Source organism: Phaseolus vulgaris, chromosome 10 (genome assembly GCF_000499845.2).
Source record: "Phaseolus vulgaris cultivar G19833 chromosome 10, P. vulgaris v2.0, whole genome shotgun sequence".
In the NCBI taxonomy this organism is placed as follows: domain Eukaryota; kingdom Viridiplantae; phylum Streptophyta; class Magnoliopsida; order Fabales; family Fabaceae; genus Phaseolus; species Phaseolus vulgaris.
In genome coordinates, this window is record NC_023750.2 from 11,858,419 (window position 1) to 11,872,044 (window position 13,626).

Here is a 13,626-nt window from a genome sequence, read left to right on the forward strand (position 1 = left end):
CATATAATTGTTTCTCCCTCAAAATCTCCAACAGTGTCTTCAGATGCTCTTCATGTTCTTCCTTAGTCCTTGAATAAATAAGTATGTCGTCTATAAAGACTACAACAAAGTTATCCAAGAAAGGACGAAAAATTCTATTCATGTAATCCATGAACAGAGCTGGAGCATGTGTTACTCCAAACAGCATCACCACATACTCATGGTGTCCATAACAAGACCTAAATGTTGTCTTTCGAACATCTTCAGCGTTTACCAAATCAATCTTTGAGAACACTGCGGCTTCATGTAACTGATCCATCAAATCATCAATTATGGGCAGAGGATACTTGTTCTTGATGGTTAATTTATTCAACTGCCTGTAATCTACTCACAAACGAGACCCTCCATCTTTCTTTATAACTAGAAGCACGGTAGCCCCCCATGGAGATACATTTGGCTTGATGAATTGTTTCTCTAACAAATCTTCAACTTGCTTCTTTAGTTCAATCAACTCGGTTGGAGTCATTCTGTAAGGTCCCATTGACACTAGTCCAACTTCAGGTACCAAATCAATAGAGAATTCTACTTCTCTCTTAGGAGGTAATCCAAGTATTTCTTCTAGAAATACATCCATGAAATCCTTCACCACATGTATACTACTCATTTCTTCTTCATTTTTAACTTCCATCTGAGTTAAGATTAAAAAACACCTTGATCCTTATTTCAATTCCGACCACACATGCTGAGCAGACATCACATATGACTTCTTGGACTTTGAAAACACTACTTTTTGTTGATCACAATCTATGAGAATGTGATTGGCAGATAACCAATCCATCCTTAGGATAACATCCAGATCTATCAAATTTATTTTGAACATGCATCCCTCTACTATTACTGGATATTCAGAGCAAACTGTAGAGGTCAAAAATTTTCCTGATGCTGGTGTAGAGACCAACAGTTCAAACGACAATTCCCTCACTAGAAGACCCAACTCAGCTACACACAAACTTGACACAAAAGAGTGTGTTGCTCCAGAATCAAACAAAGCTTTTACACATCTATTAGCTATATAACAAACACCTTGTACCAAATTACCTGATTGAGATGCTTCAGCTCCTGACATAGCAAACACTCTCCCTGTTGCCTAAGGTCTATTTCCTTCACTCTTAAACTGTTGAGAACCGCCTGATGGAGTTATCCTATTTCTGTTAGGACAATCTCTAGCAACATGTCCCACCTTTTGGCATGCATAACATCTTTTCTCTGTAGCCCCCTTTGAACACACACTGGTGGTATGTGGTCCACCACAAAGGGAACATCTGGGTCTCCACGGCTGTCGTTGCTGAAACTGGGGTGGAGCTGCTCCTGTCTTCTGTTGTGGAGGTCTAGCATAAGGCTTGTGTTGTGGATGTTGCACCTTGGCTTTCCCACTAAAAGACCATCTTGAGTGTGACCTGATCATCCTGGAATCACCCTTTTCCAAGGTCTCCACCATCTTCGCCTTCTCCACTAAGGCAGGAAACTCTTTGATGCACATACGTGCTATGATCTTCTTCAGCTCATGTTTTAAACCTTCTTCAAACTTCCTACACCTCCAAGCCTCAGAGGTAGCTTGGGTGTAGAATCTGGCTAGGTACTCAAACCTAGTAGCATATGCATTCACTAACATCTCTCCCTGTTCCAATCTAAGAAATTCAGCTTCCTTTACAAACCTTGCACTATCTGGAAAGTATTTCTCCAGAAACCTCACTCTGAAACTCTCCCAGCCTAATACTTCAACTCTGGCTTCCATCATTTATTGAGCTCCCATCCACCAGAACTTTGCTTCTCCAGACAACAAATATGTAGCAAAAACCAATTTCTTATCCTCAGGGCAGGAGGTTGCCCTAAAGATCTAGCAGTCTCCCAATGATGCATTGTTGCCTGATGATTTTGAGCCATTGTCATATTTTTTTGTTGGATAGCATTTGCCATCATCTCAATAGCCCTTAGAATCTGGTTCATCTCAAAAGAAGGTTGAAGAGGGGTAGGAGGTCTAAGAGCCATCTATAAAGCACAAAGCAAAGATTTAAGAGAAATCTTTAAAATTTATTTATTTATTTTTAATAACCATCTAATTTCACTAACAAATCAACTAAAGCACACACAAACAACCCTATAACCCTTAGGTCTCCTAAGATTCGAACAACTTTGATACCATAAGTAACATCCTTAATTTTACCCATATATAATAAAATAACAGTAAAACAAGCAATATCTAATTAACAAATAAACATATACTACTTTCTCATACTTGTATCTCAAAAAGATACCCCTCTTCATAGGGATTTAATATATACACAGGAGTTTACAAACAAAACATTCAACATAAAAACATTTGTTCATCTAGTTGCTCACTGAGGAGCTCTATTACCTGCAACTTCATCTACTCCCGTGTAAATTAACACAATCATCATAGACTAAAGAAAAACAAACACAAAACAAAGCACAGGGTAAGCTAGCTATTTTTAAGAATTCTAATATAAATTTAACTTTTAAGAACAAACATAATCCATCAAATTCTCATAATTTACACAAAGTCATCAAGTGTCTATCACAATTATCATCCACATTATTCATGTAAGATCTTTATTGACTCACATACTCAGACACTTGACACTACTTTCGAAAGACTTGTATATTGAAATTAGAATCCTGAGACCTGCACCTGTCATACTACTCGATGTGAATCTACACAACCATGCACATAAATATCTCAATATCTCATAATCTAGTATGACAGGGTAAATTCATGACCTGAAAGACCAGATTATATTTCAAACCATAAACAAATTCATATGAACCTCCATCGACTCTCACCAACTGAATAACTTCGTCTATGTGATTCCATTATATCAGTAGAGTCAGGATGTCTCATTACGAGCCTAACATATCAATATACCCTAACAACAATCTCAACACGATATTTCCTTTCCTGAAAATACTATGTTTGATCTCACTTTCACATCATTTCATATCTCATGTAACACATCAATGCATCATTCAATCATATCATATTTTAAACTTTTCTAAACAATTCAAATATATTTAAAAATTCACTTAAACACATAATAAGTTCCAAATATATGTTCTTTAAATCAATCATCATCTAAAATCAAACAACCACTTTTCATCAAATATCTCATTTAAGTAATTCAACAAAATATTAAAAAACAGTTCAAATCACTTGTATTCATTCAAACACTTTCAATTTTCAATCACAAACACTTTCAACAACTTATTCAACTTAAAATCAATATAAAATATTTAGAATCAACCATTTCAGTCAATATATTACTTTACTTTTCAAAAGAGACAATCCTGCAAGCAAAAATTGGAACTGGTGACATGTCACCCCCACATTCAGATCTTCTAACCTAGGGTTCTAATTTAAAAGAATAAGACTAGCTTCCCTTACCTTTACTTGAGAAAATGCTCACTAAGAGCTTCAAATCTACCAAAAGTTTAAAGATAATTAACCAGCACCACAAAGTCCTGATAAAAAATCTAACTATATCACTAAGACCCTAAGGTAACATATATTCACCCTGAAGCTAAAAGATTTACATGAAAAACATAGACAGAGACAATCTAACAAGTTCAAAATTTGACTCAAAGAAAAGAGTAAAAAAATGAACTTACTCTATTTGAGATTCTGATCGGGCAATCTTGTAGTGCACATTGTCATGAGTTCAATGGCAAACTCGATCGTCAAACTGATAATCGAGGTCAGAATCAGAAAGAAGGGAATGAAAGGAAAAACGGACAAAAATGAACTTACTCTATCACAGATTCTGATTGGGCAGTCTTGTAGTCTTTGCTGCCAAGAGTCTAATGGCGTACTCCGATCGTCAAATTGATGAGCGAGGATGTTAAAATCTTAGAGAGAAGAGAAAGGAAATGGGAAAGAAAACTTTTTAAAGAGATGATGGTTCTTTTAAAATGAAACCTGAATAATTGAATTTTCTATTTATATGTTTTTTTCATTTTAATAATAAAATATTCAGGTATCATTTGAAATGTACCAATTCTACTCTAAGGTTATTTTCTAGATCCTTACACATTGTTCACCTAGTTCCTTTTGAAATTTTAAGAAACACATTTAACTGTGCAAAAGAAAATATAACAACAGAAACCACAAAAACACATACCTTACCCGTAACATTCATCATCCAGAAGAGGCCTTTAGTATCAAGTCTGGCAATCTACTCAGCAATTGCCATTGATGTGTTCATGGTAATTGAAAGGAAGAAAGCAAAAGAGGAATAGGAAAAGCAGACGCGGAAGGACTTACACAACACAAACAATGAAATAAAATTTTGAGTATATAATAATCTGAGTAACCATACCTATAAATAGCATATGTGAAACGTTTAGGTTTTCCTCACTGTCGCCAACAATTGTGTCGTTTCATTAATAATTTAGTATTTAATATATTAATATTATTAATATTTTTTACATTTGTAGATCTTAATATATTAATATACTAATATATTAATATTAATATATATTTACTATTTTTTTACATTTTTAGATCTTAATATAATATATATATATATATATATATATAAGTATAAGTGTAAGTAAATATATTAATATTTATAGTAAAATATTTTTAATTAATATAATATTAATATTCATAAAATAATATATAATATAATAATATATAAAATAATATATAATATATTAAGATCTAAAAATATTAGAATGTAATGACTAAGTTATAAATTATGGAGTAAATAATGAATATGTAGCAGGAAGATTAAATGAATTAGATTAGATTTATCTGTTCCCTCATAAGAGTTTTTCATTTCATAAGAGTTTTTCATTTCACATTAAAAATGTATACCTAAACCCTGAAAATTGTCACGTCATTTGTAATTATTATTATTGTAATTATTATTATTGTAATTATTATTATGATGAAAATGTTTATTATTTTGTTATACCGTGAAGAGTCTTTTCCCTTTCTATTGTAATATTGTTTTGTATTATTTATATATATAGATAGATATTATGAACTAATTTATTTTTTTATATTTATTAGTTCTGAATTATAATTAATTATTAATTAATTTATAATATAAATAACTTATAAATTGTACACCATTCCACAATCACACCATTATTTCGAATTTCAGAAAAGTTTTTGAACTATAATCTATGCTTTCCTCTTTGAACAATTATTTAGGTATACTTATTATTTTTAACACTTAAATATTGTTCATTTTGTGATTATTATCACATTCGTATCATTTAATTTACCAAATTATTATTTTGTACTTTGTAGTATTTTTTTAACCTGTGATTATATTATATATTTTTATATATAATGTGTTATTGTTAATGTGTTAGTATAATGTGATATGCTCAACACAAATTTAAGGAAAACAGAAACCTAATGTTTTAACATAAAAGCATAAATATTTACATTGTAAGACACTTCATGTATCTTTATTGAAAAAAAATATTCAAATTATACCTTGTATAAATTAAAATTATTTATTTATTTATTAATATATTATTAATATTTCATAAATAATTATATCTTATATTTCTTTCCGTACAATGCACGGGTTAAACCTAGTATACAGACATATATAAGGTTATTTTTATAGTAATTATTAAATTTAATGAAATTTTGCATAAGGTTATATATATAAAGATTTTTTTACTAGTTTTGTTCTTAATATGATATATTAGGAATGAATACTCTAGCACATTTGCATTGCTCACTTTAAAGTACACTAGATTTTTTTTTTCTCAGCTAGTGCAAGAGGTTTTCTCTGGTGTGATGGTTAAGTTAAGCGAACTTGGCCAAAGCCATGCCATAGTTGACCAGGCGTGTCGCATGCTTAAGTCAATACAAACATTTGAATTACCATATGAATAGGGACTAATTAATTAATCTATTATGTATAGGGTCTCTATCTAAGTAACTCTAAACCCTAATAATTAAGGTATTACATTAATTAAGTTATCATTAATGAAATGTAAAAGTTGGTTGATGTAACATTCCAGAAAATAACTATTAAAATAAAAGTTCTACTGGTTTCTATATCAATTTGGAGTTTTTCAAAATATTTCTATTACATGATTAAAGTTTACAGAAATACCAATATTTACAACATAAATTTCAAAACAACATCCTAAAATCTTCCCGACACTCTCACACTCGTAAGATCATATGCTCGTGTACGTAGTACAATCATTGCAGTTCAAACACAACAAGAAAAACAAAGGTAAACTAGTGAAAAGAATTTCCATAACATATCTAATTCATGCAAAAAGAACCAATTAAACTAATCATTTATATAAACCAATTTCATGATTCATATAGACCACACATGAATCTATTTTCAATCACAATCATTGAATTTCATCATTTCAATCCCACTTAATACACATGAATCCATCATCGTCCAGAAGACTAATTAAGTATGCCCCTACCAGAGACTAACACCTGATCCAAAGATTACCAGCGAATCTAATAGAAAGGATCATGATAAGTTCAAACATCCAATACCAAGTCTCTACAATGGGACCCGATGTGTATGAACTCCCTCTTAGCTTCTCACCACCTGACTAGTCTATATGACTTAGATCATCAGTGAAGCCAGTAGATCTTTGTTAAACATAGGTTTTTCATACTTAATGTATCATCAAACAACAACTCATACATTATCCCAAATGTATGACATCAATTTCATACAATTTTCATTATTCATATATAATGCATATCACAATCACATAACATTTACAAATTCATAACATTAAAAAACTTTTCCAATATCAAAAACAATATTTAACTTCCAAACTATCAAAATCTAATATTTATACATGTTCCCACTACATAAAATCAAACAATTTTATCAAATAGTATCAGTGCAAGAGAAATTGAAACTGGGGACCACTTTCCCTCCACATTCAGATCTTCTAGTCTAGGGTGCTATTAAAAATTAAAGTTAACTTCCTTTACCTTAATTACTTGATTTCCAAGCAAATTCTAAAATTTTACCCCCTCAATCTAGATAAACTTCAAGATTTAAGGGCCTAATGCAAGTTATCCAAATAGAACAGAAATTCAGTATATAGTAAAATAAGTTGAGAGAATTACTCTTCTCAACTGACCCCACAAATATTGATGACTAAATCCTAAGGAAAACATGGAATAAATGATCTTTAGAGCAAAAATGAACTTACTCTATTTAAAAATCTGACTGAGTAGTAATGTTCCTTAACTTCTCAGCTACACCATGGTGCGATCAAATTCTAAAATAGATGAAGATTGCGAGAAAAAATGAAAAGAAAAGAAAGAGAATATAACTTGAGAGAGATGAAGAGTGAAAGAAATTGGGAGAAGAACCGTGGGGGAGGGATCTGTGGGCTTTTTTTTACGTTGTTATAGTTGATAACTATTTCATATTATTATGAAATAAATTGTTTTTTAAGGCTTTAAGGATTTAAAATTGTTTCATATGTAGAGCTTATTAAAAATGAAAAAAGTATAGTTGTGAATTTGACTTTTAGTCTACTTTTATGAAAAATGTTATGTACTACCAGATGGTCGAAAGGCCGACGAGACGACAAAGCCGATTAGATGACAAGATGCAAAGCTAAACACGTAATTAGGTATAAACAAGCCAACTTAGGTGATAAGCATGGTTAATTGGGCCTTCGTTTGGACCCTAAAGCAGGCCCATAGCAGCCATAGCCCATCTATAGCAGTATAAATAGCAGAAGAGGCATAACACTCAAGGTAACTATTCACTCCCTACTCTTCTGGTACCTAGCTCTCGGACTGACTTGATCGTCGGAGTGTCTTCGCAGGTACTCCCCCCATTGTGTCTAGAATCAAAGGAGATCCAGCTGAAAGACTAACCGAAAGAACGAAAAGAAGAGAAGATTGCAACAAGAGGAAGTGTTCTGTAGGGTTTAGGTCTTGTAGGAACATTTTGGCGCCCACCGTGGGGCCGAAAGAAAACCCCACGAAATATCCACATGGTAACTACGAGGAACATGACGGGCAACGATAGGAATGCGCAAGAGGAAACCAGTCACCCATATCCTATGGCATTAATCTTGAAGATACGGAAGGAGATGGAGTTGTTGCAAAAGAAAAGCGAAGAAAAAATTAGAGGAATAAAGGGAAGGAGTGAGGAGGAGATGGAAACTTTGAGAAAGGAGAATGCCCGGATGAAATAAAAGCTCACCGAGAAGCCGGATATCTCGGAGGCCGTGGATGATATCCCCCCGGGGGACAACGCGAACACGGATATACATGAGGTCGGGAGTTCATATCAAGAAAATGTCAGACCGACCTCAACTAACGCGTTAGGCACGACTCCCCGAAGAAGCCCCTTTGCTGAAACCATCCTTGAAATTCCTTTGCCGGGAACTTGGAACAATCCCACGTTGGATAAGTATGATGGAACCACATACCCAAACGAACATGTGAACGCGTACCTAACCCAGGTTGGCTTGCACACAGCAGAAGACGCGCTATGGTGTCGAATATTTCCCACCTCTCTTAAGGGGGCAGCCTTAAGCTGGTTAACCTGACTACCGACTCAATCCATAGATTGTTTTGACACACTTCCAACTATGTTCGGAGCTCAATTCACTACCAGTCGACCACACCACCTCACTTCGATCGCCTTAGTGAATATCCGACAAGAGAAGTCAGAGTCCTTGAGGGCCTTTATGGGCAGATTTAGCAAGATGGCTTTGGACATACGAAACCTAAGTCCCGAAGTGGCGATGCACCACATGGTAACTGCACTAAAGTCGGGACCGCTCACAGATAGTTTATGCATGTAGCTGGCCACGACATTGGATGAGTTGCGCCAAAGAGCCACCAAATACATGCAGTTGGAGGAGTTGAAAGAATTCTGAAACAAGACTCAGGCACTTGATGAACCCGAGAGGATGGGTGACAAGAGCAAACCAACACAATTCGGGAAGCCTAGAGATTTTCCCAAAGAACCGCGTTTCACCTGTTACACCCCCCTGACGGTCGAAAGGTCGAGAGTCATGGAAGAAGCCCTCAATGCCGAGAGGGAGACCTGGTTTGGAGGATGAAAGGAGAAGCTCGCAAAGTCCCAGCAGAAGGAAAGTTCAATGCAAATTGGGAAGGACCCTTCAAGGTCAAAGAAAATCTTCAAAACGGCGCATACCGCCTAGAACAGTTCAATGGTCGGGAAGTTCCCAGGACGTGGAACGCCAGTCATTTGAAAATGTATTTTAGCTGATATGTATTAAGGGTGTACTCTTTCCTACCTCCAATCTTTTTTCCCAAGGGTTTTTTATTGAAGTTGGTTTTAACGAGGCACCACATTTAATGAAATCAGACTTACCAGCTACGTATGAATTCCTTTGAAAGAAAACCTATCGGCCAAGGAAGAATTCAACAAAGTGAACCCCTGCCGAGAGTACGAAAGAAAAACCTCTCGGCCAAGAGAGTTCGAAAGAAACCTCTTGGCCAAGGAAGAATTCACCAAAGTGAATCCCTGCCGAGAGTACGAAAGAAAAACCTCTCGGCCAAGAGAGTTCGAAAGAAACCTCTCGGCCAAGGAAGAATTCACCCAAATGAATCCCTGCCGGGAGTACGAAAGAAAAACCTATTGGCATCTCGACCAAGAGAGTTCGAAAGAAAACCTCTCGGCCAAGGAAGAATTCACCCAAGTGAATCCCTGCCGGGAGTACGAAAGAAAAACCTCTCGGCCTCTCGGCCAAGAGAGTTCGAAAGAAAACCTCTCGGCCAAGGAAGAATTCACCCAAGTGAATCCCTGCCGAGAGTACGAAAGAAAAACCTCTCGGCCAAGGAAGAATTCCCCCAAGTGAATCCCTGCCGAGAGTACGAAAGAAAAACCTCTCGGCCAAGAGAGTTCAAAAGAAACCTCTCGGCCAAGGAAGAATTCACCCAAGTGAATCCCTGCCGGGAGTACGAAAGAAAAACCTCTCGGCCTCTCAGCCAAGAGAGTTCGAAAGAAAACCTCTCGGCCAAGGAAGAATTCACCCAAGTGAAGTACGAAAGAAAAACCTCTCGGCCAAGAGAGTTCAAAAGAAAGTCTCTCGGCCAAGGAAGAATTCACCCAAGTGAATCCTTGTCGAGAGTGCGAAAGAAAAACCTTTCGGCTAAGAGAGTTCGAAAGAAAACCTCTCGACCAAGGAAGAATTCACCCAAGTGAATCTCTGTCCAGGGTATGAAAGAAAAACCTATCGGCCAAGAGAGTTCGAAAGAAAACCTCTAGGCCAAAGAAGAATTCACCCAAGTGAATCCCTGCCGAGAGTACGAAAGAAAAACCTCTCGGCCAAGAGAGTTCGAAAGAAACCTCTCGCCCAAGGAAGAATTCACCCAAGTGAATCCCTGCCGAGAGTACGAAAGAGAAACCTCTCGGCCTCTCGGCCAAGAGAGTTCGAAAGAAAACCTCTCGGCCAAGGAAGAATTCACCCAAGTGAATCCTTACCGGGAGTACGAAAGAAAAACCTCTCGGCCAAGAGAGCTCGAAAGAAAACCTCTCGGCCAAGGAAGAATTCACCCAAGTGAATCCCTGCCGAGATTACGAAAGAAAAACCTCTCGGCCTCTCGGACAAGAGAGTTCGAAAGAAAACCTCTCGGTCAAAGATTACATCTAGCGTACATCTTTCACCACTACATGTACACGTGCCTCGAGGTCAAGTCACCACACTCGACATCCAGCAACAAAGCAATTACAAACACACTCGGCCTGCGAACACTCACGAAAATTTGACTCTACGTTACGTTTAAACCAACTCACTCGAGCCTGAGGGGCATATGTACTACCGGATGGCCGAAAGGCCGACCAGACGATAAAGCCGACTAGACAACAAGATGCAAAGCTAAACACGTAATTAGGTATAAACAAGCCAACTTAGGTGATAAGCACGGTTAAGGCACAATTGGGCCTTCGTTTGGACCCTAAAGCTGGCCCATAACAGCCATAGCCCATCTAGAGCAGTATAAATAGCAGAAGAGGCACAACACTCAAGGTAACTATTCACTCCCTACTCTTCTGGTACCTAGCTCTCGGACTGACTTGATCGTCAGAGTGTGTTCGCAGGTACTCTCCCATCGTGTCCAGAATCAAAGGCGATCCAGCCGAAAGAAAACTAACCGAAAGACCGAAAAAACGAGAAGATTGCAACAAGAGATAGGAACATGTTATTTTATTTTACTATTTAAATAAGTAGGATGAAAAAATTTCAAATCTCAAAACTTCCCGTGAAAATTAGTTAAAGTTAGAGTAAAAGTAAGTTTAGAAAACAAATAATTTCTATAATTATTAATTTTTAAATTTTCTTAAATTTCAAAATCATCTCTAAATATTTTATATTAATTATAACTTAATTATTAATTAATTTTTGTCATTCACAATTTAGTTTCTAAATTTTGGTCATTAACAATTTAGTCTCTAAATTTTTTAATAAATAAAATTTAGTTCCTAACTAAATTCTTAATATTTACCAGTTGATCCTTGGTCAATTAAAAACTAATTAACCATTTTAGTAAATTTTTATTATTTTTTAAAACAGTTGGTCTTATAGGAACTTTATGAATATTTTGATTAAAAATATTATTCTGACTCGAAACCTCTGACTTGGGCCAGTGATCGGTTTGCTAAGTCAGTTCACATTAAACGAAATATGTGTATAATAGAGTTTGATTTGTTCATTCCATCTCATTTGAATTTATGAGCTGTTGAAGTAGTCAATTTGTATTGGTTATTTTTCTTTCAATATTCATATAAATTTAGAGAGTTGTTGAGAGAAACTAAAAATCAATTCGAGAGTCAGATAGCAATTCAAATTAAAAAAAACTTTATCATTATTTATTATAAAACATCAGAAATAAAAAATGTAGTCAAAGACTTTCATTAACCCTGCCTTAGAATATTGAGACAAAAGTCCTACTATAAAAATAATCCAAATAAAGATATCACAATAATTTATATAAAGTGAAACAATATTACTTCCTCTATTTTTTAATAATAGTAATTTCTTAATTTTTTTCTTTCTATTTTTAGTATACTTTTAGGTTAATTAAAATTTTAATTTATTGTTTGAATGTGGACATCACCTCTTTTCTGTTATTACAATTGATTTTTCTCTTTCTATGTTGATTAAATTAAAACTATAATGAAAAAAAAATTATATTATCGTATGATAAATATAAGGAAATATTTTTTTATTAAATTGTTGATAATCAGAAAAAGAAAAAAGTAATCGAGTATTTCAAATAATAAATATTTATACAACCACTCTAATAATTAACGGTTTATTTGTACTTATTTTTTTTATTAAGATACGTATATTATTTTCTGTATTGATCTCATTTATTTTAAAAATAAACAGTTTTCATTAAATTTTAATATAAGTAAATTTAGTCTTCTTTTAAAATAATTTATTTCGTTCAAAAATACTTATTCTAAAAACACTTATTTTAAGTTTAAATAAACTCCATGCACAAATATAATTTTTAAAAAAAAAGACACCGTGGAACCTAAAATAACTCAATTATTATTCTTATTCTTATTGAAACAGCAAGTACAAATCATATGAGTACCAGCTAGAAATTGATCAGAAACAACTAAAATCTAAACAAAAAGACAAGGTAAAGAAAATAAAACTGTGAGAAGACAAAGCAAAGCATGGAAGAATCAGTAATGGAAAACATAGATGTTGTACTCAGTGGTAGCATCACCAGTTTTGGGGTCAAAGTAGTAGGTCTTTGCCTTAGCATACCCTGTAGCAAACTTGAAAACCCCACTTCCACCAATCACAGGCAACTCTTTGGCTTCTTCATAGGCCACGTTCCTCCCCACGATAGTTATGGCGCTCCCGTTGTACTTCCCTTCCGACAAGGCAAAGTTCATCACCATGAGCAGAGTAACCTGCGACTGCGACGTCAGGGCGTAGATTCCTTCGGATCTTCCCACCACCTTGGAGCTCAGTTCGGGTCCCAGGGTCAAGGCGTTGTCCGTCACGGTGACGGAGCCGAAGGAGGTGGTGGTGTTGTACTTGGGAAGTGGCTCGATGATCTGTACGGCTGTGGCGTTGGAGCCGCTTATGATGTCGTGCCAGTAGAATCTGAAGTGGCTTAGGGTTTGTTTCTTGTTGAGGCCTAGGGATTTGGGATCCACTGTGCCCACGAAGCCAGTGTCCTCTGCTTTGATGGTGGTGAGGGTGAAAGAGAGAAGGAACAGCGTGAGGAGCAGTTGGGTGGCCATGGTGGTGATGGTGGTTTGATTAAGGTTGTTGGTTCTGTGATGGAAGTGTAATTGAATGATAAGAGTTTGCAGAGAAGGAATATATATAAAAAGAAGTGGAAGGTGGCACCCAAGTAAGATGAAGTAGGTGTAGATTCTGGACATTTTCTAAGTTCTCCATAAGAAATAATTTTATTAGGAGCCAAAATTACTGGATAATTATTTATGAATTATTTAAAGTAATTTATATTCAAACCTTGAATTTCAGATTATCATGTAAACTAAATCATAAAACTTAGGATACACACATGTATATATGTATTTTATTTTTTAGTTAATTTTAGAGTAGTCTATCTTGATAATATGTGATAGAAGG

At 35.1% G+C, this 13,626-nt stretch overlaps 3 protein-coding genes across 3 annotated transcripts; all 3 read right to left on the reverse strand.

Annotated features, from left to right (window-relative positions):
• Positions 1-367: 367 nt before the first annotated feature.
• Positions 368-1,105, reverse strand: LOC137814611 (uncharacterized). The gene is made up of 2 exons (XM_068617435.1): positions 767-1,105; positions 368-667 (listed from the first exon to the last, which is right to left on the reverse strand). The coding sequence occupies exons 1-2, from the start codon at positions 1,103-1,105 to the stop codon at positions 368-370; spliced, it is 639 nt and encodes a 212-aa protein (XP_068473536.1).
• Positions 1,106-1,126: 21 nt separating this feature from the next.
• Positions 1,127-1,774, reverse strand: LOC137814618 (uncharacterized). The gene has a single exon (XM_068617447.1). The coding sequence runs from the start codon at positions 1,772-1,774 to the stop codon at positions 1,127-1,129; it is 648 nt and encodes a 215-aa protein (XP_068473548.1).
• Positions 1,775-12,540: 10,766 nt separating this feature from the next.
• On the reverse strand, positions 12,541-13,414 carry LOC137818197 (dirigent protein 22-like). The gene has a single exon (XM_068621472.1). The coding sequence runs from the start codon at positions 13,269-13,271 to the stop codon at positions 12,702-12,704; it is 570 nt and encodes a 189-aa protein (XP_068477573.1). The 5' UTR covers positions 13,272-13,414; the 3' UTR covers positions 12,541-12,701.
• Positions 13,415-13,626: the final 212 nt, after the last annotated feature.